This window comes from Leuciscus leuciscus (assembly GCF_965113295.1).
Source record: "Leuciscus leuciscus genome assembly, chromosome: 19".
Classification (NCBI taxonomy): Eukaryota; Metazoa; Chordata; class Actinopteri; order Cypriniformes; family Leuciscidae; genus Leuciscus; species Leuciscus leuciscus.
In genome coordinates, this window is record NC_138743.1 from 26,869,430 (window position 1) to 26,897,303 (window position 27,874).

A 27,874-nucleotide genomic window follows, 5' to 3' on the forward strand; every position below is an offset into this window, starting at 1 on the left:
AAAAAAATGAAAATGGTGTGGGTGTGTAACGGTACCGAGAGCATTCTGTGGATTTCCTGTCTCCTGCAGCATCAGCTGTGTTCTCCTGCAAGCACATGACAGAGAAGAGTTCACAAATGAAAACTACTCAACCAGATCCAAGCACTCTAATTCATGAGCATGTAATATGCTTTTAATTGAAATATTATTTATAGTATGACTGAACAGTAACTGCCTTATCTTGGTTCATTGCATTTATTTGTTGACATGATGGGGTAAAAATTTGCTCTTACATCAAAACGTTTTAATGTATACAACCATTCAAAAGTTTGGGTTTGATAATATTTTTTTCATGTTTTTAAAGGACGTCTCTTGTGCTCACCAAGGCTGCATTTATTTGATCAAAATACAGAAAATAAGTAATATTGTGAAATACTACAATTTAACAATTTAATACATTGAATTTTCAGTAGCCAGTGTCACATGATCGTTCAGAAATCATTCTAATATGCTGATTTGGTGCTCAAGAAACATTTCTTATTATCACAGTTGAAAACCGTTGTGATGCTTAATATTTTATAATATTTTTAATAAACTTTTATATTTATCATTTTATGTTTTAGCTTTTTTCAGGATTCTTTGATGAATAGAAAGTTCAGAAACATTTATTTGAAATGCATTTTTATTTTTATTTTTTACTTTTGATCAATTTTGTCCTTGCTGGAAAAAGTATTAATTTCTTTATACAAAAAGCACACTTATGAAAAAAAAAAAAAAAAAAAAGAAGTATATGAATTAAGGAGAAGAGAAATGTGCTTCTGAGGGCTTAAAATGTTCATCCTCAAGGTTTGATTAAAATTTGAAACATAAACTGACTATCAATTGACCCTTGATTAAGCTCCATCCCCTCATTCAGTGAAGCTTTGCAGAAAGTCCCATAGGTATCAGTGCATTTTTCAGCAAAATGTGCTCTCAAAGACGGCATTATTTAAATGGATATTATTCATTCATGGGTTGTAATGAAGTGTGACACTGTACAACATTCTTTTTACCAATTATGAAAAAAGAAAGAAAAAAAATGCAGTGTCCCCTCAGTTAGCTTCCCTTTTTTTACTCTTTGTTGTGTAAATGACACGAGAACGTTTAGCGAAACGCCCTTACCAATCTCTCCTGAATCATCTTGAGATCCTGCTCGACCTGACGTGACAGCAGTCGTAGCTTGCTTCCAATGACGTGGAGTTTTTCCCTGGCTTCAGCACTGTCCTCCCCAGCAGCCTCTGGGAGCAGTTCGGAGACGATCTCCTGCAGGGAGCTCACTTGCTCCTGCTTGCCCTGCAGCTCCTCTGCCAAATCCTGCCACCAGGGGGTGCAAAACAAAAGCTCAGCACACCAGTAACAACACAAACGAGAGATTGTATCCATGCCTGAACAGTCTTAGATTGAGAAGCTGATGTTTCAGCCGGTATCTCTGGCTCACCTTCAGCGTGTTCCTGTGTTCCCGAAGCATGGAGGGCTGCACAGAAGGGTCGTCCATGTTCACTGTGTAGCGCCTGCTCTCTGCATGGGCCAGCCACAGCAGAAGAGAGTGGACCATCCCGTGAAACTCCTACATGAGGGCAGATGGTCAGTGATGAGGGTTAAAGTTTCATGTGGCATCAAACTCGATAGACGTTCATTGAGGGTTCTATCACCTGACAGCGTCCTAGGGTGTTGCGTAGACTGTCCTCCCATCCTTCAAGGCCCGCACAAGCCTCTGTCCAGCGGCGATTCATGTTTCGCAGGCCGTCCTGAAGCTCATGTCCAGTGGACCCCTGCTGCAGCTCTCGCCCACCCAGGTTCAGAGACAGCATCATTGTCTTATAACAGGCGAATGTCTTCTGCATTTCCTGGGTAATGAGAAAAAAACCAGCGTGTGAAGACAATAATATATATATTTTTTTACTTTCTAGTCACTGTATTTATTCAGTCTTCACGTGACATCACACCATTATAGCAGCGCCCACCATGAGGGCAAAACAAGGCTATCCTCCGCTGCCCACCAGTTATTTTGTACCTGGTTTGTACGAAGTTCAAAATGACTAAGACATTAAAAGTCAGAATACAGCTAATTGATGATGAATACTATACAGGCAAGCAGATTTGCCCAGATTATAAAGGCAAAGTGCTAAATTGCACTTTTTCCCATAGAAAATTATAAAGAAAATGCTTAATGTGGCTTAATGTATTAAGACAGTGAAATTGGAGGACCAAATTCATTAGAACTAAACCAGAAAGTTTCACGTTAGGCATTTTTTTCCATAGACAACCATTATAAAGAAAACTTTTAAGAGCTGCAAATTTAGTGCATTGCATTCATATACTGGGCTCATCAGCTTGCCTGTACATAGCATGCATCAGCAATACAACTATATAATATACTGAAGTTAATATTTCTTAGTACATTAAGATCATGTTAAGGGTTTTAGAATGTCCGGCTGTTTTTAGTGACTGAAATACTAAGACAGGTGCTGTATTTGGAGAGTTGCAGTTTGTTCACTATCTTTGTTTTTCTTCTTTTGAGAGGAGATCTAAATATTCATGGTTTGAAACATGGAAAATTGACAGGCCTGAGCTACAATTCTATGGATGCTTTGCTCTCCAGATCTCTGCGGCAGTAACGTGACTGACAACAATGAATAATCTACCATCATCAATAATATGAATTGCATTAAGAACATCAATGAAGGTGTATCTGTAATGATTCACATGTGATTAGATGCAGTGTAGAACTGTAACTGTGACACTAACTTTAAGCTGTTTGACCCTCTCTTCTAAAACCTTGACACTGGCAGATGTCTCAGGTTTCTGTAGTCTATCCAGCTCAGGGGTGACACGATCCAGCCAGGTAGTGATGTCGTGAAGGTCAGAGGTCAGCTGTTGGGGGTCTTTGGTGCAGCACTGTTCTTTACTCACTGCTTGAGCCTGCAGCAGCTCCCAGCGCTCGATCACTCCTGCGGAGAAAAGAGGACACTCTTCTATTCCATACATTTGTTTCATTCATCTAACCATCTATCTACTCAACCATCTAATTATCCACATATCCATCCATCTATTCCTCCATTTGTCTAACCAACTCGCTATCCATCAATTCATCCATAAATTTGTTGATCCATCTATCTATCTTCATTTTATCTACCCACCCATTTCATTATCCATCCCTTCATGTCTATCAACTACCTACTCTTTAATTGATCAATTTATCCACCCAATCACCTATTTACCAATCCATCAATCTACCAATCCACCGTTCCTTCATTTATCTACCCATCCACTGATCCATCCATCAATCCTGTTTACCCACCTATCCACTCATCCAACTATTTATCCATCCATTTGTCTACCCAACTATCTATCCATCCATCCATCCATCCATGAGGCTGTAAATACAGTGTGTGCTATTTTTGATGTCTTTATGCTTATACTCAGTGAAAAAAAAACAAGCAGTCCCCTGTACATGTGATCTGCATCAGTGCTTGTACCCAACTATTTGTGAAGAATTTTGTTACATGACTCACTAGACAAAAAAAGGACTAGTACTAGACAGACATCCTCATGTCCCTCTGTGTCTGTACCTGACTGTTTGTCTGCAGTGCTGAGGCCAGTGAGGCCTTGTTCCTCCTGCTGTTCTTCATCATCCAGGATCATAGAAACCCTCTTCATACTCTGAATGCTGCCACTGCACTCAGACATCAACTGGACCTGCAGAGTGCACAGACACATCACACATGTGCCTACATTTATACTAGCATGGAACATTGACAGGCCAAAACTATGAGATTGACAAAACTATGAATAATCTACTGTACAATCACCCTTCATGCTGATACTACCTGAGAATCCACATTTATGCATGGGTAAAATGACAACATTTCTGACAAAAAGAAAAGGGTATATACTTACGTAGCCTTGTTTAAAATGAGTGCTAGTGTCTGTAGCTGAGGAGTCATCCAGCTGGAAGGATTGCCTTTCAGGTATGTTTTGAAAGAGCCAATTCTGTCCTGTGAGTGTGAGAGAGGGAGAGGGAGAGAGATTTAACTCAATGCTCTGCACAGACATTTCATTCGGGCTGTAAAATAAAAATGGACACAAGTAGCGTAAAACTATTTTGTTTTTACAGGGGTCATATCAAATTGAAAGTTTCAGCACAAGTGGGAAAAACTATCGAAATTTGATCTGCATTAAAAATTTGTAAGATACAATAGAAATCTACAAGCTTGGCCATCTGGAGAGAATTTTGCTGGAAGAATGTTATTAGGTTTTTTATTACGCCAACACAGAAAAAATACAAAGGGAAGGGTGCAAGCTGTTGGAGATTATGTGGATAGGGAAGCTAACCATTATTATATTTTTGGGAGTGTCAGAAATTAACCCAGTTTTGGCAAGGAATTAAAAGAAATTTGGAGGCTGTTTTTGAGGTGATGATTAATTTTAATTGTGAATCTTTATGTCTGGCTAATATTTATTTTGAGGGGCAGAATAACAAAGAGAAGAAGCTGATGTTAATGCTTCTGGCAGCCAGGAAAAAAGTAAGTACAAGGAAATGGCTAAAACTAGAGCCACCTACAGATGATGAATGGATTGACATATTACACAATATATATGTGACTGAAAAGCTTTCCTTTTCCTTAAGAACCCAGATAGAAGATTTTTGTTCAATATGGAGAAAATGGACTGATTATATAAAACCAATTCGCCCAGACATTTCTTAAAACATAAATGGTGTGCTAATTTAAAAAAAAGAAAAGAATTACAAGTAGCTCCCCTCGTTCCTGTACATAGTTGGTGTCAAAATGAGGAAAATATAATACATCTTGAGTATTAAATTTCCACAACCATTGGCAGACATGATGGGTTGTAATGCTGTCTTTGTATTGAAATTTGTATGCTTTTTGTTTTATTGTAAAGAAGCATTTCTGCCTTGATAAATGTATTTTTCCTCTGAAATGAGAAAAAAAAGAAAAGAAATTGATCTGCATTGAAATAGAAATAATCAGGTAGGCCTACACAACCATTTGAAAATTTGGGGGTGGTAAGATTATTTTTAAATGTATTTAAAATAAGTCTCTTATGCTCACCAAGGCTACATTTATTTGATTAAAAAAAAAAGACTGCTCAAGAAACATTTCCTTTCAATGTTGCTTAATATTTTTTTTCCAGGATTCTTAAAGGAATAGAAAGTTCAAAAGAACAGCATTTATTATTTTGTAACATCATAAATGTCTTTACCTTCGATCAATTTTAATTTTGTAAAATTTAAAAGTAATTTAACAATTGTCTTTTACCTTTTGATAAATTTAATGTGTACATTCTGAATAAAATAAAAAGTATTAACTTCTTTAAAAAAATCTTACTGATTCGAAATGTTTGAATGGTTGTGTTCCTGATCATTTCAGTCTGATCTTAACAGTTTGTGAGGAATATTTAAAAGTAACATTTAACATTACTCGTATTGTACGCTTTGTGAAGAGGCTGTTGTTGCAGGATGGTGAAGTTGGAACTATATTAAATCCAACAGCAAATCCACAGCATGAGTCTAAGCAGACAAAGCTCTTTTAAAGTTACCCATTTTACATACAAAATTTGTGTTTTTTAAAGGCAGGGGGGCAAAAACAGGCCATTACATTCAAAGGGCCAGAGACAGAGTGGAAAATGATCATTAAACATAAAATATGTTTTACACAAATGTTATTGGCATAATAAAATCAAGTATAAGTAAATATCAGGATAAAAGTACAACCCATTTAAAAGCAAAAGCATCCAACAAACATTTTTCACATACTGACATACTGGTGGTACATCATGTACGCTTCTTCAGTAATGAGAAAAGCTTCAAGTGCGCAGTTTAGATTAAATGAGTGCTGTTATCTTTTGCATGAGCATGAAAGCTGTGGAGGGGGATGAGCAGGTGCACTGAGCTCTGATGAACCTTGGGGACGCAACCTTCTCAAAAACTCCCTGAGATCTGGACATGCCCAGCTCTCAGCCCTCCTCTTAACCAACAGAACCTAATCACAGGCCCAAGTCTTTCATGATAAGAGCACATAGCAGAGCAGGGTGAGGGGAGGACACTTGCATCTTTTGATTTAAGAGAGGGAAAAAAATTCTGCTCTGAAAGGAAAAAATACCAGGCCTTTGATGATCCAGCAAACCTAGTCAAAAACGTAAGAGTATCGACAGTGGTGTGGGAACGGAACAGGATGGAGAGAGAGAGAATAATGTGAAAAGGGAATGAGAGGCTGGGAGGTGTGGGACTGGACACATGTGAATGCACCAAAAAAAAGGTAATGAGATCTGGTGCGCAACTGAAGCCAAGCGCATGTAAAGGGACATGGAGGCCTACCTAAAGGCTCTCCAAAAGACGACTTTGTCACCTCAGGTGAAAATTCAGGGATTTCTGTGACCTCTAAATAAGAGAGAGAAAAGGAATGGCTAAAGCAGCAGTATGTCTCTGCCTTAGATGACATGCCAATGGACATACAACTGGCAAAAGTTACATCTGATTGGCTGTTTTTTTTTCTGGTGATCAGATTTTTATCAGTCTGCCAGGAAACAATGCTGTCAACAGGTACCAAGTCGATATAATAAGCCATTCTAAGGAAGAACAAGACACTGGATTTGGCAAATTTTGCCTGTAATCAAAACACTTCCATTTGTATTTACCTGACAGGGCAGAGAAGAATGCAACATCCTCTTCCTCATCATGTGAAGAAGAGCCGCCAACATCCCCGGTGTGGTCCCACTCTAGAGGGATGGAATCCACGCTGACGGGGGTTTCACGGCCTGAGCGCTCCTGAGGCAGTGATAACAAGCACATGGAGGGCTGGCTGGAGGCAGGGGTGCTCTTCTTCTCACTGGACCGCTCAACATCAAAGATGTCTGGCTGCTCCTGTGGTGATTTCAGAGAGAAAACACTCTCATTCAAGTCTCTTATGCTCACCAAGGTTGCATTTATTTGATCAAAAACAGATTGAAAAACAGTTGATGCTTAATATTTTTGTGGAAACCAGAATTTATTTGAAATAGTAATCTTGTGTACTGTAACATCATTAATGTCTTTACTTTTGATCAATTTAATGCATTCTTGCTGAAAAAAAGATGGGGTCTTATCTTATTGACCCTAAACATTTAAATGATAATATAGCACAAACACACTTTAAGGAAACTATTTCACAAAAAGACTCAAAAATGTCTAAATATGTTAGGGGCCACTATATATAAGAGAATGAAAAGAAAAGTGAATGTGAATAATACCAGGCGGAGACTGGTGAGGCGCTGGTGGAATCGGGCCACTCTGCCAAACACCTCTTGACAGTACGTGTGCAGTTCCTCTAACTCATCTTCTATCACAACGGCATCTAGAGGACAGCTCCTCTGAATCAGACCCTCCCCAAACACGATCAGAGCATCGATCTTATTGGTGTTCAGGGTGATCTCCTTCTTAAAACTCTGGAGGGGGAGAGTAATATAGTTCAATTAAATTCACCTAAAATTTACATTTGGTTGTCATTTATTCATTTGTTATCACTTGTTGTCATCTACGGACTGATTAAATGGCTGAATTTAAATGAAACACTGTTGATTGACCTTGAGCTGTTTCATTTTGTCTTGAAGATGGATCTCTGAGAAGTGCTCCATGTTGGTCAGCTGGAGGTCAATCTCAGTCAGCCAGACAAGAAGGCTCTCGCGGGTTCCCTCAAACTCCTCTCTCTGGCTTGTAAAATGCTAAATGAGAAAGAAAGAGAGAGGGGGAATATGAAGTTGGGAGAGGTTTAATATAAGCATTCAGGGAAATATAAACGCATAGGTAACATAAAACATGTGTCACTGTCCTCACCCTGAGTCTGCGCAGTATTGCAGCCACTCTCCTCTGGAGTGCGTCCCAGCGCTGATTCCCCTGATGCACCATGGTCCTGAGACTGCTGGCAGCATCGGTGCGGTTCTCCCGCGCCAGTCGCCTGTACTGGTTATTAATGATCTCAAGCTGGGGGAGGCTCTCATGTACCTGCCTTTGGGAACCCTAAAGCGAGAAACCAAACGCTTCTAACTATGACCATGAAAACGAACACGTGTGTTTTAGACATTAGATGACTAAACATTCAGTAAATGAGAAACTGCAGACATCCAATACATGATTTCTTGAGGAATCTGATATTCTCCTAATAACTGATTGTGTTCCTAAAACAGCAGGATTAAACATTTGACATTCACTAAATGAAGCATATATACTGTAATGGTCTTGTAGCACAACTATTCAAAGGCTCTTAGATGAGCATTTTGTTGGAATCAAACCTCATATTTCTGGAGTTCCTCTTTGGCGTCAATGTACAGGACGTCTGAAGAATTGGGATCAGCAGCAGAGCGCTCAGCTACGTTCAACCAGTCCTCGAACGAAGAATAATCCTCCTGAAATTTACACCACAGTCTCCAAGTCTCCTCAATCCTGCAAAAGTGATTAAAAACAAGTAGTCTTTTATTTAAATTTATATTTACACAAAACATAAAATAACAACTTAATATTTGATTTATAATTTTATAATGATTATTATTTTTTATATATATATATATATATATATATATATATATATATATATATATATATATATATATATACCTAATATTTTATTATTTTTATACATATAACTGAAAGTATTTAAAATGTACTTTAAAGTACAAACAGTGTGTGTGTGTGTAGGGTATTAAAAAGAACAACTTTTATAGAACATTTACAGCTATCCAAGACTCAGTAGGTGAATCAGAAAGCAGTGTCTTAATCTGGATCGAGAGTGAACTGAGATTTCCTTCCCATAAAGGGATTCGGCAGATATCTGTAAGCAGTGATGGTGTGTTTGAGTTTAGAGGTAATCTGGGTAAATGACCATACTGTACCTCAGCTTCCTTTCCAGAGATATGGAGCAGATATTTCTCCAGCGCTGGTCCAAGCGCTGTGTGGTGTGCTGGATGGAGTCATTCTCTCGGTCGCTGCTGCAGGCGTCCTCATCGTGCAGAAGCACGTCACACAGGGTGAGCACAGACGCCACCTTCTCAGTGTGCAGCTCAATGTCACGCTGCAGGTCCTAAACACGCACACATAAGCACATATGTTCCATTTCTTTCACCTGTTTATGCATTTAATATAAAACTCTGTTCAATAATGAACAATCTGCCAGTCCCACAAGAAAAACTCATAATTCAATAAATATTATCTAAAAACAAGCCTTGTTGGTATTTATGATTAATAGTTGTATCTAAGTGTTGTGCTGTGTTGACATCTGCACCACAAAAAAAAAAAAAAAAAAAAAAAACTAAATAAATACATATACACACACACATATATATAAAATAAAAAAATATATAGAAATTTGCATTAAGTATATTTAGATACTATTTCTACTGATTGAACCAGGATTTTGTATTATAAATGATATATTTGCTGACCTGTTGCTCTGCCAGTCTCTTCTGGATCTCATCACTATGGCAGATACTGTAGTGAATGGGTTTGGCCAGCTCAGCCTCAATGCGAGTGAGCCAAGAGCGAAGGTTATTCATGTTCTTATCCAACTGCTGTACTGTCAGCAGGGTTTCTGTCAGCTTTTTCACCCTGAGAGAGATAGAGGTAGCAGCATATTCATTTAGAATCCAGAGCATTTTTGAAAAGATCATTTTGGAAAAAGTTGTAATACCATAATCGAACTTGAACGTTTTGATGAAAACCTGATTGTGTGTGAAAAGTCCTACACAATCTCTCCAATAGATAAAAAAAAAAAAAAAAAAAGTAGTATTTTCTGTGAAAACAAACGTTGTGTGCCATATTCTTTTAAGAAGAAAAAGTACTAACCCTATTATAAATCAGTCAAATGGTATCTGAGACTGTGTAGTTTTTGCAGGAACCTAGTAATAAAATCATGTCAAAGTTCAGCACGCTCCACTTGCCGCAAAACTAGCTAGAAAAAGGTCTGATAACCCTAGGTCAGATCACCGTGAAACACAGACAAAGGATGTTTGGCCCATAGGGATTAGATAGAACCATTTAAGTGTGACAGTGCGAAGCTTCTGGTTACGCTGTTTGAGTGACCGCGTGACCTCTCAAACTGTCTGAACAGCCATACCTGCAGATGGCCGGCGGTGATTATAGCGTGCCTGAGTACATACTGTCCATTTAGCCCCATTGTGCCCCTGTTCATAAGAGCTAATATGAGGTGACAGACCATTGCCCCCCACAATCCCCCCCACCCAATCTGAGCTATACAGAGGGAGTAGAACAGACTACAGAAGCCTGAACATGCCATATGGCAAAGCCGAAGCAAACGACACTAGTGAGGGCTATGTTAATTCCCCCTTCCTTCCAGTATTAGCACCATCTGGCTGCTTCAGAGCACGTCACACCGCAGGACTGACATGAGAGGTTGTTGACGTCACAAACAAATTGAGAGTTATCCATTCTTTTCTGTTTGCTTAGGACCACCACATGATTCATACATAATTCATGTAGATAATGCTTCTTTGGCAGCACTGTCTGCTTGCTCACTACCAGAGATGCCTGAGTGGCCAGAATACTCCAACTTAAATTTATTTCATTTCAGTCAGTTGCCATTTTCCAAAGAACGATTACGAGAGCATATGTGACAGCTGTGCTAACTATCCACAGCATTGAAGATCATATCAAATGCTGAAGGAATTATTGAGTATATGCAGACTCAAGACCTTTGATTAATTAAAATAATAATAAAATATATCATACATTTAACATTAATTTAAACATTGTAACAGCATCAGTGTTATGTTAGTATTATTTATATACAATTATAGCATTTATTCATGTTGAACTGGCTTTTATTTCCCTTTTTTTCATTTAAAATGTATTGTGTGTGTGTGCGCGCGCGTGTGTGTGTGTGTGCTAACGCTATCATTTACTTTTATTTAAGTTTGAGTGATCTTAATACTCCAACTTTTTTATTTTTTTGGGGATGCAATGCATTACAAAAGGGAACATATGTTTTTTTCCCAACATCAAGATTTATTTCACGTAATTTGTTGTTTAAGCACTGATCCCATTCCGATTGCCATTTATTTTTGGTGTATGCATTTAATGTTGGTCTCAGATCTGTGAAAGATATAGAGCATTTTACTGGTTCTATAGATCAGTGGTTCCCAAACTTTTGTCCATGAAGCCCCACCCTCCTTACATATAAGAAAGCCTAAGCTGAGAGACCAAGTATAGAACCAAAGGAAGTACTGTAATTATTAACTGGTTCAGATCAGTGGCCGATCATTTGGAGCAATCCCAGAAACTATACCTATGAGTTTCCCATGCAGAAAAAACGGACAAAAATCAAAGAGAAAAAAAGGCTTTTCACATCTGTATCTCTCAATCATAGCACTATATAATAAGCCCGTTCGAACAACAGTAGATGTTCATGCATAATTACATGTTTGTATTTGCACAGGAAAGGTTATTTTTCCCAGCAGCGACTTTTTTAACTACTTGCTAACAATCTGTTGATCACAACAGCCTCACATGTAAAGCTTAAACGCTGTGAGTCTGGACAAAAGCATCTGTTAAATGTCTCAAACATTAATGTAAATGTGTAATTAACGGTTTTGCTATCACCAAAAGGTCTAAATGAAGAATAAATGAACAAATGATTGAATGAATCAATAAGTCCTTGAAAGGAAACCAGAAATGAAAGGCTTTCAAACAAACAAAGAGCTTTGATCACTGGGAGATACAACGACCAGCCGTTAATCAATCAAGCTATTTGCAAACACCAGGCCAAAATGAAAGAAATTGATTTAAGTAGCAATTATTCAACAAACCATTTTTTTTTTCAACACAGTTCAGTGTGGCTCATTTGTTTTTTGCTCACCTGCTCTCAATGTGGTCGAACAGGTGCTGCCAGCGGTCGTTGACATCACGTAAGGCCCCGTGGATCTCTGCCTCCTTAGCCTTATCGCTGGCCAATAGGAGCTGCTCGCCCAGCTGCTTGAGGTGGCTCTTGTTCTCACTGAAGAGGTTGATCTCCTCCATGCAGTCCTGAAGTGAGAGGTGCACAATGAACACTGGTCATTCATGTGCTTTAGTCATTAACACATCCATCCCAAACAAAACCCACTAACTGCACTTTGTCTCTGGATGGGTCTGACAGCTGTCAAAACTATATTCCTTCTCTCAGCATGGGACCTCTTTAAAAGAGAGGAACAATTATTCACACTGACCCCCTCAGCCACCCAAATCCTTTTCACTTTCTCCATTGCTTTTAAGGGTTCACCTATTTTGTTTAGTCCGGCCTGGCTCACTTTGATCAGAAGGCGTCTGGTTGTCATCACCAGTAACACAATATATGTACGCTATATGTAGAATTCAGATTCAGTCTCTTGTGACTGAGAACTCAGAAACCCTTGTTATTAGCGACACCGGTGGCCGTTAAGTGACTGAATGTGATTCAATGCCCTGATATACTCATGGCAAAGTTCTCCCTCTCTCTTTTTTTGTTGCAAATGTACTTTCCTCTTAATAACATAAAAATAAAAATAAAAACACAACAAAAATGACAGGGGTGAGAAAGCAACAGAAAAAAAAATCTGATCATAGTGATGTGGATATGTCGAGTTATGATGATTATAAAGTATATTTGAAAATATATAGATCTGGTTTATAGATATATAGATAGTTTGAATGAATCTCTTTTCTTTGCATGTCACATTGACTACAGAATATCTCTTTCGGCATATTATCCTGAACATTGTACAAGCATTCGTTTAAAGTGTCAGTACGGAAGATAGGAGCTCTCGGGAGCGCAATAAAACGTCACATCCTTTTGATTTTCCCGGAAAAAACATCCTGGGTCTTTCACATATAAATCAGTCTACAGGCATAGGCAATCTAGGAAGTCAGGGAAGGTTTTGTTTTTTAGGTTTCATTACAAGCTGTTGACACATTGGCAATAAAAAAGCGATTAATACATGAAAATTCTCTACATTAACTTCATTAAAAAAATTACTTGAAATAAATTAGATGTTAACTGAAAATCTTATTTCAGCTTGTTGCCTAGGAACAATTTCTAATTTAGTTCAACTCGATGTACTAAAATAACTAAACATGAAATAAAAATTAACAAAAAAACTTTGTAGACATATTTTTAGACAAATGCCAAAGATTTCTAAAACTATTATAATTATAGTATCTCACTAATACAAAATACATCATCAGTAACTGCACTAGAAAGAGACAATGGCCACCTTTCTGCAAACCTCAATGGTAAACTATGCGCTAATGACTGCAGAGTGCTTGACGTGGCCCTGTTTGATGGTGAGAGAGAAACTGCACATATAAGGCCATTGTTGTGTATGAACAAAGAGGTAAACAAATGAACCAACAGTTATGCGGTACAGAACTCTGCCCTCAGTTTTATAGTACATGCAGTAAGCTAGATTAGCACTAATCTTTAGAGTTTTTTTTAAATAATGTACATTTGTAACATATTTCAGTAAAAATGAACAAATGCTACAGTATGTGAGTGGATAAAATGTAGCCTCTGTGAAATGTAAGATCTGTGGGGCCTTCCTTGGGAACGATTAAGTGTGCTGTTCATTTGAGACCGTTTTAATCCTTCATAGATACTCTAAATAGCATATACCATATAATACCATATTACTGACCTACTTAAGCTCCTTACATATGTACAACAGAAACTCACCATGTCAAAGGCACATAAAAACAGATCCATGTTTCAGCCTTTGAGGTAATATAACCACAAAAAACAAATAGTCAAGCAAATTTACATATTAACAGACAGCAATTACATAATGATTGATTTCAAGGGATAGTTCACACAAAAAAGAAAACTCTGTCCTCATTTAATCCCCCTCGTTCCAAACCCGTAAGACTATTTCTTTCTGCTGAACACAAAAGGAGAAATTATGTCTTGATTATGTCATGTATACTGTTGTAACTTCAATACAGCTACAATGATTGGGCTCTGGAGCTTCAAAGCTTCAAAAAGGACACAAAAGCTAAATCAAATTATCATAAAAGTGGTTCATATGACTTCCTCAATTTTCTTTATACAGAATAAAGTGTTCAGAATATTCATCAGAATTTTCACTATTCAACTTTTGTGTTTCACGAAAAAAGTACACTACCATTCAAAAGTTTGGGGTAGCAAGATTTTTTTTAAAGAATTTAATACTTTTATTCAGCAAGGACGCATTACATTGATTACATTACAAAAGATTTCTATTTCAAATAAATGCTGTTCTTTTGAACTTTCTGTCCATCAAAGAATGATAATAATAAGAAATGTTTCCTGAGCACCAAATCATCATATTAGTAATAATAGCTGCTGAAAATTCAACTTTGCCTATTATATTATATATAATTATATAATATTCCTGTAATAAATCAACAATAATTACCATAATTTATTGTATTTAAAAAAAACAAAAACAAATGCAGCCTGGGTGAGCATGAGAGACTTCTTATAAAAAAAAACTTTAAAATCTTTGGGTTTAGAACAAAATGCTGTAAATTAGGCTGCACAATATATAGAAATTCTCGAAATATCGCAAATGCATATATCGCAATATGCATATCGCAATGGCTTGCAATAACTAGGGTCATGAACAAAAGACAAGGAGAAAATCACTCACTGCTCTTGGCTGAATAACTTTTGTAGCTTTAATAAGAATCAGTATATATATTTAATTCATACAGTGAAAACTAAGCAGTGTTTTATTTTTATTTTTTTATTTTTTATTTGTCTTTTATCTTTATTTGTTTTATTTGATTATTCAGTTTCCGTTGTTAAATATAACAAAAAGAATGTGAAACATATGTAGGTTACATAATTTTAAATATATTTTTAAAGATAATATTTTAAGTTTATTTTACACACTTTCAGCATTATTGTATCGCATATCGCATTGTATTGCATATCATATTCTTTAATATGGTGCAGCCCTAGTGTAAATAAATAATAAAAAGTATGAAAATAAAAATGCCTCAAAACGTAATGAATTTATCACTTTATGGTAATAAAAATCAATGACAGGAAATCATCTCTACCTTTTTAAGTTTCTCCACCATTTCCTCAATAGTAAGGTTTTCACCCCTGTGTGCCACTTTTTTCTCCATCTGTGTCAGCCAATCACAGAGCTCCTTGTTTTTATCATTGAAGATGATCCAGGCGTTCAGGCGATCAGCTATTTCCTGTTTGCGTAGTGACACCTACACACAAGAGGAAGGTTAAAATGCTTCAGTATGACAAAAATACAGCCTAAAATAACATTTTCTTACAGCAAGTAAAGAAATGTTTGAAAAGTCCCGGATTTCTACACTGTTAATGACAATTAACAATGTATTTCATTTTGAAACAAAACATCTCTGAGAGCACATGGCCCACTCTTAAACTCTAGAGAGAGTACAGAAGAACTTGCACTCTTTGTTCGCACTCTGGTTCACTACCCTAATTCATGTGTGAGTAACTTCAATACAAAGTACAACTCAGTACAAAGGTAAAAGGTTACAACTATGAATTTATTCTTTAAAAGCTGTCCATCTGAAAGCTTTTAACAAAAAAAACACTCATCTCATGCTGTGAGATTGATTACAGGACTTCTAGGAAAAGAGTACAGCAAAGACCCTCTAGCTTTTACTGCTTTCTGTCAGTAAGGGCTAGTATATTAGTATGTACTAACACCAAGACACACTAGGGGACATGGGCAGCGCTTTGTTGTTCCTCTTTTGCTCGTGTCATTCCTAGATCACCATGGCTTACAAGCAGCCTTTTAAAAAGCAAGAAAGCATTTACCATGCTACATTTGTCAGTGAATGCAATACATTTTCCTTAAACCATTAATGCCACACTTTGAACTATAAGAGAATGTGATGAGTTTTCCTTCTAAATAAAAATATTAATCATTAGGTTAAAAGAAAGCACAAGGACACTGAGATAAATTGGCTACTTCTATTCAAGGCTGTGTTGTCAAACATAATTCATGGATTTGCGTGGGCTCACAAACCTAAGCAACTGACTACAAACATATGCAACGGCAAATAAAAGTCCTCCTTCCAGAAAAACAAAGCAAGGTCTAGCGTTGCAAGGTCTATGCAACGGCAAATAAAAGCCCTCCTTCCAGAAAAACAAAGCAAGGTCTAGCTTTGCCATCTGTCATTCATTCCAGGGAATGTTTCCACCTGCAACCTGTTGGCAACAGACACTGACGAACACGTAGACTGACCTCATTGGCTCTGTCCTGGCTTCCTGCCAGAGTTGAAAAAAACAAACTCAAACAGCAACTCCACAAACTGAAAAACGGTTCATTAAACAAGGCTCCCTGCGTAATGTGGTGAGAAGTCCAAGGGTTGGATATAGGCCATGCAATGATCTGTCCTAAATGTGGCCTTTCTGTTTTTAATTGCTTAGGCTGTTTACAGTTACAAGAGCAGCTCCATTCAAATGTCAACGGGCCATTCTGGACACCTGCGCTAGACAGATAATCGCGAAAAAAGGTCCTCAATCAGCCTGGGAAAAAAAAACTTCAAAAGCGAGCTACATAAGGAATGCGTATTGACGTGTGCGTTGGAATAGATTTGCACTACCCAGGAGTATTATTTTATTTTATTACCATAATTACAAGAGCTTAACTAATGTAATTATAGTTAATACGTTGCAATGATGTTTAAGGGATCAGTCAACCAGAAATGAAAACTCATAATTTACCAAACCCGAATCACTTTCGTTCTTCTGTGGAGCAGAAACTGCCAATTTTTGAGGACTATCCTGGCTAATAATATTAAAATATAATTAAATTAAAGGAGGACTGGAGCTGTCAAGCCCCAAAAAACTGGTCCATGTGACTCATGTGCTATATTTCAAGTCTTCTGAAGTCAAACGATAGCTTTGCTTGTGTAAAAAATACTTTTTGATGATACTTTTATGCTGATTTTGTGTCCCTTTGAAGCTTGAATGGGCTTGAATGTGCTTCCATTCCATTTTGTAATTGCATGGAAAAAACTTATGATTCAAAATTTATCCTAATGTGTTTCACAGCATGTTTTGACCAACATGTGGGTGAGCAAATGAAACAGGTGAAACATATTTTCTTGTACTATTTATCATTACATTTATGTGTTCTGTCCATCTTGTGGCACCTTCTGAGGAGAAACATGTTATCATGAATATAAATGTAGATCAATTCATGTAGCCTACATTCTTATTTTCCCTCTCTTTTTCTGTGCCATGCGGCACTGTGAAGTTCCCCCCACTTCCAGGGGTGAATCATTGTGTGCCTTTCAATGCTGCCTGGACAACAGCTTCTCTTTCCCTCCTACTCTCACACTCTCCTTCTCTCCTCCCAAACTCAAACACTCACTCACCTTCAAGCACAGTTCTTCCCATTGGCTGTGAAGCTCTTCCACCTGTCCCTGAAGAAGCGCGGTGTCCCCGGGCAGCACGTACTGGGACACATCTGCCTTCATGGTGCTCAGCTCTTTCAGTCCTCCAGCCCAAATCTGCAGCGAGTCCTCGTGTTCCTGCATAACACGGCAACCAACAAGTTAAACTCCCCTCCTCTGCCGCACGCTAACCCTAGCCCTCTCTCTGCTTCTCTCTGTCCCTGTCATTAGCGCACGGGATTAAGGCCCGCTGGATGGGACGGGGGAGGGTTGGAGGCGGAGAGGGGGAGGTGGGAGGGAGAGTGGGGGAGGGCAGAGCACCCATTACAGCATTGGAAAGGGGTGATGGGGTAAAGGCCAAACATGTTAAGGACACTTATTTTCTTTTGTTTGTCAGTTTCACCCACCTCCATTAAAAGACAATCAGAGCTTAATCAACAAGAAATCAAATCAGTCTCAGCAGATGGTTATTAACACATTTCTAAAGCAACACGATTATATCAACAGGTGTTTTTTGTTTTTTTTCTTCAACAAAGACCTTGGAAATAGATTCAGTGTATTAAAATACAGGAGATTAAAGTACTTTGAGGGTGTGTTTACACGACAACGATGTACTAAAACCAGACGACAACGTTGTCAAAATTATCTCAGTTCACACGGATCTGCGATAATGACTAAAAAGGCTGTATTATGCATGCCAGGCCAGTAGTTGGCGATGTCACTTTGTCAAGAAACGCACCGCAAACACATAACACACATGCGTGAACATGTAATAATACGCATGCGCATGATGTCACCGTTTTTCACAAAATCATGTTTTTGTTGTTTACATGGAGACAGTGAAGACATCATTTTCAAAAGCTTGCGTTTCCAGGTCCCCAAAACACTGTTGTCATTTAAAAAAACGGCCAAAATGCATAAAAAGTTTTTTGTTTTCAGTTGAAAGTGGTGTCATGTAAACATACCCTTATAGTCATCAAAGCCAAATAGGAATTGTAAACAGTCTCTACTAATTGACGACTACTTTCCCATGTAATAGCGTGAAAGCTTGGCACTGGCACAACTCATGCAGCAGGTTTCCAAAGCTTGGAGTGATCTCTATGCTTAAAGGAGGTGCCAAAAAATAAACAAAAGCAATGTAGAGGCCTGTAACTTTAATGTTAGCTGACTTAACACTATAGAGTAGGACCCAAAAGTCTGAGAACATTAGTGAACTGCTTCTATTTTGCTTTTTTCTGATATATACAGTATGTAGTTTAATTACATATTACATAGCAATTTGTGAAAGCAAGGTGTATATTAAATATTTCTTCATTTGTCATAACTTTTGAGAAAAATACATGATTAAAAACAGATTATTAATATGGCCAAACTTCCTAAATCCCTATATGTTTAGGAGTTCACTGTTATCACTGTCAGATGCATATATTACCTTAGTGAGTTGCTCATGTGTCTTTAGATCTTCTAGCTTCTCTGGCAGTGGACTCTTTAATCTGGCTTTTATCTCTTCCAGTTTGAGAGCACAATCAGCCAGTCCAGTTTCACAGAGCTTCCAATTCTGCAAAGAAACAGCAAAATATCTTAATCACTGCGGAAGATGTGTGCAAAACCATATTATTTTAGATTTAAAGGATTCTTCCAGGTTCAATACAATCTTAAGCTTTACTAACAGTATGTGCGACATGTCAGTTTAATAATTTCGACTCATCTCATATGTTGATCCTAGATTTTAAAAATACCGTTTATAAGTTGTTTTACCATGTTGATTATGAGAGTCACTGGTGTGCTTGTACTTCATGTCTGTCTGCCACTGTTTTATCTCATATCAGATCTCAGATCAGTGAAGAGGGATTTCCCTTTCACATGGGGGATACACCATCCCCCTGTCTATTGTGAGCACATGCTCACATAAACACACTTCTACCCACATCACTCTCTAAACCCCTCTCAATTTTGACAGTCAAAACAATGATGTCATCGTTCCAAAAGAGATGAGCCAATGAGAGTTGATTATAAGTGGGTGTGACTGGATAATGTCTGAACTTTTCCACCCCACTAGGTCTCGATGAACACTGTAAACTAATTTACAAATGGGGAATGTCAAAGTTATTTCTTCAGATATGGCCCAAGTTCTCCAGGGTGCTAATAAGGCAGAAAGGATTACAGTCATCTGCATGTTCACCTGTAATCAACAGTCCACATGACAATTTATGTTGTTTGTACAACTGTAACTGCAATGCATTATGTTCTGAAGCCTTCATGATCTTCCATTATTGTGGTTTTGAAAATAAAGTCGAATTTAATGAAAGATTTTATTTAATAGCAATTCTACTTCAAGTCTTAGGGCATTATGGGATTGTTTGTGAACAATGACAGATGATCCATGTAGACACCGAACTGCACAGTGGCTTAGGAGCCGTGGTTTTCACGTTCTGTGTGATACAGTCCAGCTGCCTCGTTTATGGATTATGGCGAGATTACGGCTGATCTCTCATCCTCAAAATGAAGCACTTTGTTAGTGAAACGCTCACTAGGGTAATGTAGGTCAATTGCGGCTAAGACCCCCACGATAACTTTGCTCTGTCCATACAAAAAAAAAAAAAATTCAACAAGACAAGGGTGTCAGCACTAATCAGATTGATCCATGTTGTGTTTATGTTTTAATTAGTAGGCTAATTTAAGTTTGACATTCTAGTGACATTTGACCCATGGACAGTCAAAAACATTCAAAACAGTTTCGTGTTTTACCAAAAAGTCGCACGAAAAAAGATGATGAAATAAAAGATTAAAGCAACAATCCAAAAAAATTAAATAACCATACAATAAAATGAAAATACCGTCATTGGTACCGATATACAGTATTGTGAATTTGTCTTTTAGTGTGGACAGACAAATTATTTGTCAATGGAAACTTTCACATCACAGCTAGTAAAGACACTAGGGGTGTAATGGTACAGTAACAGTATGGTATGTTTTTGGTACGGCAGGGAAAAAAGATAAACTTTTTATTTATTTATTTGTATTAAACAGGTTAGGGTGCTACTGTAGTTGGGGGAAGTGATTTGAAGTGCGTACACTTTGGGATGCAAAATATGTTAGCAAGATATTTTAAAAGCAAGTTCGAATCATTGCAGTCCCATTCTAAACACCTCCGTCTATATTATGTGCTTGCACGCATCAGCACTCGTTTATTGAAGTCTGCAAATTGGCTGTCAGGATAATTATTACCAGGTAAGTATACAACAACGCAAAATGCATCTCAAACGCATTAAACAACACGGTCAGTAGGGCCATTTAGATTGAAATAAACTAATTATTTAGTTTGAAGTTCTGATTTAGTTTCAAGCGATTAATATAAAACAAGTCTTGTGTTTAACACAACTGGGATCGTGCACTTATCCAGTAGCAGCTCACTCGGTGTCATTCATTATTTTTTGAGATGTGTTCGCAACATCAATGTACAGTATATCGATATAAAATATATTGTCGCATCCGAGGCGGGAAATGCAGAGTCTGAAGTTGCGTTCTACACACCAGGGTGTGTAAGGCTTTAAGACCTTTTTTAAGGCCTGCAAAAATAAAATGAATACCGTATTGGTATTAAACCATATCCTAAACCATAAAATGACTGTAAAAATGGTGATTTTAAAAAATAAAAAATTAATGCACATTTGCTTATCGATCCAACGGTTACAACACTGCACGTTCAAACATGGGTCAATCTTCGCACTGGTCTAAACAAAAACGGCAGACGCGCTGAATGAAAATGCAATTTCACTCTTCACGAGTTTGCAAGTACGATATAAACAAGAAGTAAACATTGTCATAATTCATCAACAGCAGATCAAAGCAATCACTTAGCACAAATGTGGACTATTCAGTGATTGTGAACTGCCAATGCCACCCCTATAAAATGGTCTGGGAGATGTGAGAATTGGGTCACATACATGAGTTATGGTGTCTACAAGAGCCTTTCTTTTCTCCACAAGGCCACAGCTTCGCTCCCACGTCTCCATTAGGGCATCCAGTTCAGACTGCAGGCATGTCTGCGTATGTGCATCTGTTAAGGGAAGGATCTGTCTGCCTGCCACCACAGTCTGCCTGTAGAGTTCTTCATGAAGCTGTAGTTGCTCCTCAGTCCACTTTGGGAAACAGAGCATATACAGTATATGATATACAGAAGCTATCTGCATCCGAACTGGCATTCGAAGTATGCAGTTGGACAGACAAAGCCTCATCACTAAATTATCTTACCTCAAAGTCCTTTATAGAGCACAGCAGCTGCTGTAAGCTGCACAGCGCCAGTCCTGCTGGTGGCAGAAGTTCTTCGATGTGTCTGATTAACTTTGAAAGTTTCCTCGAGCCTGCCTCATAGAGCTGCCAATGTCCCATAAGCCTCTCCAGATATTTCCCATGCTGCTGGACCCTCTGCTGTGTCTCCTGCCAACGTGTCTTTAGCTGGGTAAGCCTCAAGATCAGATGACTCCTGCTCACAGTGGAATTTGTCACATTTTTCAAGATATGCTAAGGGTAAATCGAGCCGCAAGTTATAGGCTAGTGAAGAACATTTACTTGGGTTAAAAGGGTTTAGTTCACCTAAAAGTGAATATTCTGTCATCAACTACTCGCCCTCATGTAGTTTCAAATAAATTTATTTTTTGGTCTTCAAAACACAATTGAAGATATTTTCAACGAAACCAGAGAGGTTTCTGTCGCTCCATTGAAAGTCCATTCATCCAAAACATTGATGCTTCAAAAAGTTCATAAAAACATTGTAAAGTTAAATCGTATGAATCTCTCATAACAAAGGAATCACGTCTCTTCATAAGACTTGGATTGAACGGTGCGATTCATTTGGATTGTTTTTGCAGTCTCTTTTGAACTGTGAAAGTTTTGTGGGTTGGACTCTCAGGTTTCATTAAAAATAGCTTCATTTGTGTTTCGGAGATAAATGAAAGTCATATGTATTTGGAACAACATGAAAGTGAGCAAGAGATGACAAAATTGACATTTTTGAGTGAAATAACTCTAAAAGATGTGGTTTTAACAGAGGATAATTTATGTAAAGAGACCATAGATGTTACAACGGATGAGCAACACATAACGAAGATGATAATATCATAAAACTAACTGCAATTCCACTGGCCATTAGCTTTGCCACTCATCTGAAAAACGAACTAACCACATTTATGTGCCTCTCTACATGACATTTGTTCTTGCAATCAAAAACCAGACCTGAAAAACATCTTGAATGCAACTGTCCATGAGTTTCATATGAAGCAGCACTTATCGGCTGAAAAGAAAAATTATTTCATGCTGATAGCACATGCAGTTTCATTTCCTGAGTGCAAGCCAGCTTGTTCCAGTGCTGAGCTCAAAGAAGCTCTTCCACACCACATAACTCAGAGAGTTATGGCCCCAGCTGAAGGCCGTGGAAAAAAGAAAAAGAAAAAGAGTTGGAGAACCTTGGTTTTAATTACTCATCAGGTGACATCCAGTTCAGAACAAATTATTACACCACATTCTTTGATTTCTTATCCATGGCAGAGTCCCACACTTGAGGTTAGTAAGAACATTCTGAGGTTACTGATTTTTTATAGTAGGGAATTAATTATTCAGTGCAGTGCTATAAAAGCTCACCTGTCCTCATTCTGACTCCTCTCCGGGAAGCGTAAAGCCTCATTGATCATGGCATCCTGTAGCTGCTGGCTGATGATGACCTCCACTTTCAGCCTCTGGAAAATGTATTACTAATATATGAGTTGATGAGCTCTGTACAACCATTTTCAAAAAGTACTCTATTACAAACGGTTCATGCTACTCTTATTAAAAAAAATAAAAAAGTTTAAAAAAAGCCAATCAAATAACATTAAATTTTGACTGCGTTTACATTAACAATATTAAAAAATTAATCAGAATATAACTATTTAAATGTTAATCAGAATATGGTCAAATTCTAATTATGTATGTGTCATGCAAACACCATCTCAAATGATATAAAATTATTAGGTCAATATTTTTGTTTCTACAAATCATTAGAATTTGCTTTCATAAATTCTTTATCATGTAAACAACTTATTCGGAATGTCCACTACAATGGAATATTAATTTATATGAACACGTCTAAATGCAAGATATTCTGTGTGATGTGTGATAGAAATGGAAATTCTGTGTGTTCTGTGATAAAAAAAAAAAAAAAAATATATATATATATATATTTCAAGAAGTAGCGGAAAAACAAACCAGATTGCTATGTATACAGAAATATTCCAGCAGCATACACTACCGTTCAAAAGTTTGGGGTCAGTAAGACTTCTTAATGTCTTTGATAAAAGTCCCTTATGTTCACCAAGGCTGCATTTATTTGATAAAAAAAACAAAAAAACAGTAAAAACAGTAATATTGTGAAATATCATTACATTTTAAAATCAATGTTTTCAATGTTTGATATATTTAAAATGTAATTTATTCCTGTGAGGGCAAAGCTGAATTTGCAGCATCATCTGATTTGGTGCTCAAGAAACATTTCTCATTATTAACAATGTTAATTGTTAAACAATGTTAACAATGGTAAATGTTAACAGTTGTGCAGCATAATGTGTTTGTGGAAACAGTGATGCATTTTTTTCAGGATTTTTTGATGACTAGTACATTCACAAAAACATTTTAAATGTCCTTACTGTAATTTTTGATCAATTGAATGAATCTTTTTCATAAAAAAAAAAGAAAAAAGGAAATGCACCAATAGCTCTCTAATTTATGCTAATGTTCTTACTGACCTCAAAAATCTTACTGACAAAAACTCTGAAAAGTAATGTTTGTGAAGCAACAGTATTAGCATAATGAAACTGAAAAATAGAAAATAATTTCTAATGGATTTAACTGTATGCTCATTACCTGATGCGCAGCTAGCTGCTCTCTTACAGTAGCATAGTTTCCAGACGTCTGATTGGATAAACCAGCCTCGATTTTGTCCAGGAGCTCCATCCAGCACTGGCACTTCTGTTGGAAGTTCTGAGCACACAGTAGCTCTCCATTCATCTTCCTACAGACAGAGATGTGCATTGGCATTCACCAGACACAAGGGCTGAGATAGTTTAGCTACAGCTAATGTTAGGGTGTTTGTTTAGGGGAAAAAGTAATAGTTCCCCCAAACATGAAAATTCACCCTCACGTCATTCCAAACTATTTCCCCCCCATGGAACACAACAGGAGAGTTTTTGAAAGGGTTTGAAACAACCCGAAGGTGAGGAAAATGATAGAATTTGCACGTGTAGGTGAACTAGCCCTTTAATAAGATGGAATGTCCATATGGATAGATGCATAAATCATTTTTGTTGTATATTTCAGGGCTAAACCAAAATGTTTGAGAACTGAATGGCATTAGAATGGCAAGCCTGAAGTTTCACTTGCCTGTGTCTATCAGTAGCCTGAGAGAAGACCTGAACCCACTCTGTGTTGAGGGTCTGCAACCTCTCTTCCTCCGTAGAGCTTAAGGAGAGTCTGAGTTTCTTTTGATTCAGAGCAGCAAGGTTAGGGGTCAGCCCACTCAGATCTAACAGAACCATCTTTCAAACAGGAAATAAAAATAAAAACATTTACATAAAATCAAACTATAACCTTTTAGTTCGCTCTGAAACAAAGAGGGGGATGAAAAGAAAATTAATGAAAATAACCTCAAGAAATGCCACAGATTCACCTTTAGTCTTTCCATGCTTGTAGTGGCAGAGTTCAAAATGCTTTCAAAGTTTTTAAGTTGTTGCTCCATTGATTTCAAATCAGTGCTGAAACGGCAGTGCTCCTCTAGCTCCTCCTATGGACCGAGAACAGCACAACACTTTGCCATCATGTTTGCCATCGGTGTGCAGATCAATCATAATACTTTTACGTAATATTGTATTTAGTAATTTAAAAGATCTAAACTTGTCGTCCTCACCTGAACCTGTGCCCCAATCTCAGAAAGCGCCTTACCAAGGTGCACATGGTCCCGTGATAGCAACCTGGTTTCTGATTTGATTAGCGAAACTGACTGGGGTTTCATCTGCCCAATGAGAAGCTTTGAGGCCTCCAGGACTTTTCCCACACTGCTTTGTAAGGCTGCCATGTCTTTCTCCAAAGTCTGTGAAAGACGAGCCACACAGGACATCACATAATTTGTCATCTCATAAATTTGTTTTCTTAATGATTAAACTAGCTTTCAAAATTTTGGGGTCAGTAAGATTTCTAATATGTTTATTCAGAAAGCATTAAATTGACAGTATAAAGTGACAGTAAAAACATTTATAACATTAAAAAAATAAATGAATTTAAATAAATGCTGTTCTTTTAAAATGTTCTATTAAATGCAGTTTCCACAAAAATATTTGAGCAGTAAATCAGCATATTAGAATGATTTCTAAAGGACCATGTGACACTGAAGACTGGAGTGAAATAAATTCAAGAAAAATTTGTACGCTGCATATTTTCCTTTATGCTTTCTTTTTATATGTTCAACATTTTATTGTACAGCACTTTGGTTCAACTCTGTTGCGTTTAAATGTGCTCTAGAAATATATTTTGACTTGACTTGACTTGCTGATCTAGGAAGCCACTATTTTTAGGAGTTAAGATGGAATTGGTAGGGGTTAGGATTTTTTTTTATTACAAGAACTTCTGGCATCTACTAAAAACATTACAATTAAATAACTCGAGAAAGATTTAATTGAAGAGTATGTAGACAGTGAGGGAGATTCATGTCATGAAATCAAAAACACACCAATTAGGGCTCTGGATAGATCATTTCACAGAAACATACTGATGTGCTTTTGATAGCTTCAGAGTGTTTCGCATTTCTTCATCATTCCTTTTATTTATTTTCATTTTATATCGACATTTGTTTTATTCAGACAATAAATTACTATAAAATCTGTATTACTGATATTTATTAAATAGTATATATTATTTGTTATTATTTAACTGTAACAAAAAAAAAAACAGAACAGAAAACAAATGATTAAATAAGAATGAAATAAGAACTGATAAATAAAGAACTGATACATAATTCAATGTTCTTTTCTGTTAAACATTTTTGGTAAGAGTAGCGCATTGGTATTTTTAGTCCACTGAGAAAAGCTCCAGCTCAGATCTCAATGTTCCTTCTTTTCAAAACAACAACTGAACTGAAGTACAGCAGACTCATCTGCAGGACTCAACAATTTAGCACTTAACAGGCACATACTGAAATTGTTGTTGTTGGTTTTTTTTTAGATTTGTTTTTCACTGGGCATTATTACTTTGCAAAATATGTTATTTTCTTAAAGGTAAAAAAAATTGAACCCAAACCAGTACTTATTGTACTTATTTAAGAGTCATTGATTTGGCCATTAAGCAGTGTACTTATTGTGTTTTGTAACTAACCTGTTGTATTTCGCTTGATTTCTTGTCTGCAGTGGGCTCTCACTAGCATGGTTAAAACCAGACCATTCTCAGTAGTAACTGAGTTACTTTCAGAGCAAATCTAAATTTGCTGGAAGTTTGTCTGGGTTTTCCCAGGCTCTCACCTGACATTAGCATGCTTTTTCAGTCATTTTTAGGTAAGCGAGGCCAATAATCATATTAGAGTTAACATCTAAAATGACCACCTCATTTAATTATCAATATATATATTTTTTTTTTTGGGTGAGTGTGATCATTCAGCATCTCTCTCTGAGACTGGAGATGTGGATGGAATGAATTTGTAAATGCTTTCCAGCTAAAGAATATCCAGATACTATCCGAATGGGAAACGGTGTGAAAGGGGCCTAGATACTATAAATTACTCACACTGATGCTCTGCATCCTGCTGTTAAGAAGCTCTACAGTGTTTTCTTCTCTGTCTGAAGAACTCATAAGCTCTTCAAGCCTATTCCAGTGCTGATTTAGAAGAACACAGCACTCTCCTGTGAGACGCTCGTATTCCAGCCAGAGCCGCAATTCATTCTGGGCCATTAGTAAATCTGCATGCACATCCTCAATCACTGATAGATGTCTGAAAACAAACAAAACAGACATTAATACCCACATAGGGCCAGACAAACACAACCTAATAATCAAACATGTTCGGTCCTCTCTTTGCATCACAGTTCCTTTTAGTGAATCAGTTTGTTTGCATGATTCATTATTCAACTAAACCATCAAATGAACAGACTCATCTGATCATTTTTAAAGCTTCCAAAGAAAAAAATGATGTTGACAATATTGGCAATTTGGTGCCATTTCAAAGTGCAATTTCAGATTAAACGGCGAATATAAAGGAGACGGACTGGAAAGTAAAATTGCTTACCGAGTTCTCTCCTTCTCGAGATGATCGGACAGCAGTTTAGATGTGCAAGGCTTAAGTTTGTCTCTTAAGTCAGTTAAGTTGTTCCAGGTCTCTGATCGGTTCAGCTCCCTTTCAAGTTCCTGTTAGGAAGTATTCATGATATCATATTCTACAAATAACACAGC

The 27,874-nt window shown here is 37.3% G+C and overlaps 1 protein-coding gene across 1 annotated transcript in view; it reads right to left on the minus strand.

Annotated features, from left to right (window-relative positions):
- Window positions 1-27,874, minus strand: part of syne2a (spectrin repeat containing, nuclear envelope 2a) — a 109,504-nt gene that overhangs the window by 1,997 nt on the left and 79,633 nt on the right. Inside the window, exons 73-99 of the mRNA XM_082147598.1 lie at window positions 27,711-27,829; window positions 27,212-27,416; window positions 25,347-25,529; window positions 25,110-25,223; window positions 24,820-24,978; window positions 24,308-24,451; window positions 23,051-23,145; window positions 21,665-21,896; window positions 21,358-21,552; window positions 18,843-18,968; window positions 17,393-17,548; window positions 15,080-15,241; window positions 11,883-12,049; window positions 9,454-9,616; window positions 8,905-9,092; window positions 8,308-8,458; window positions 7,853-8,035; window positions 7,603-7,740; window positions 7,270-7,464; window positions 6,679-6,904; window positions 3,919-4,016; window positions 3,591-3,717; window positions 2,767-2,969; window positions 1,671-1,865; window positions 1,457-1,585; window positions 1,141-1,332; window positions 36-85 (exon numbers count right to left, since the gene is read on the minus strand). Coding sequence (XP_082003724.1) covers window positions 36-85; window positions 1,141-1,332; window positions 1,457-1,585; window positions 1,671-1,865; window positions 2,767-2,969; window positions 3,591-3,717; window positions 3,919-4,016; window positions 6,679-6,904; window positions 7,270-7,464; window positions 7,603-7,740; window positions 7,853-8,035; window positions 8,308-8,458; window positions 8,905-9,092; window positions 9,454-9,616; window positions 11,883-12,049; window positions 15,080-15,241; window positions 17,393-17,548; window positions 18,843-18,968; window positions 21,358-21,552; window positions 21,665-21,896; window positions 23,051-23,145; window positions 24,308-24,451; window positions 24,820-24,978; window positions 25,110-25,223; window positions 25,347-25,529; window positions 27,212-27,416; window positions 27,711-27,829 — 4,295 coding nt within the window. The remainder of the gene's footprint in view (window positions 1-35; window positions 86-1,140; window positions 1,333-1,456; window positions 1,586-1,670; window positions 1,866-2,766; window positions 2,970-3,590; window positions 3,718-3,918; window positions 4,017-6,678; window positions 6,905-7,269; window positions 7,465-7,602; window positions 7,741-7,852; window positions 8,036-8,307; window positions 8,459-8,904; window positions 9,093-9,453; window positions 9,617-11,882; window positions 12,050-15,079; window positions 15,242-17,392; window positions 17,549-18,842; window positions 18,969-21,357; window positions 21,553-21,664; window positions 21,897-23,050; window positions 23,146-24,307; window positions 24,452-24,819; window positions 24,979-25,109; window positions 25,224-25,346; window positions 25,530-27,211; window positions 27,417-27,710; window positions 27,830-27,874) is intronic.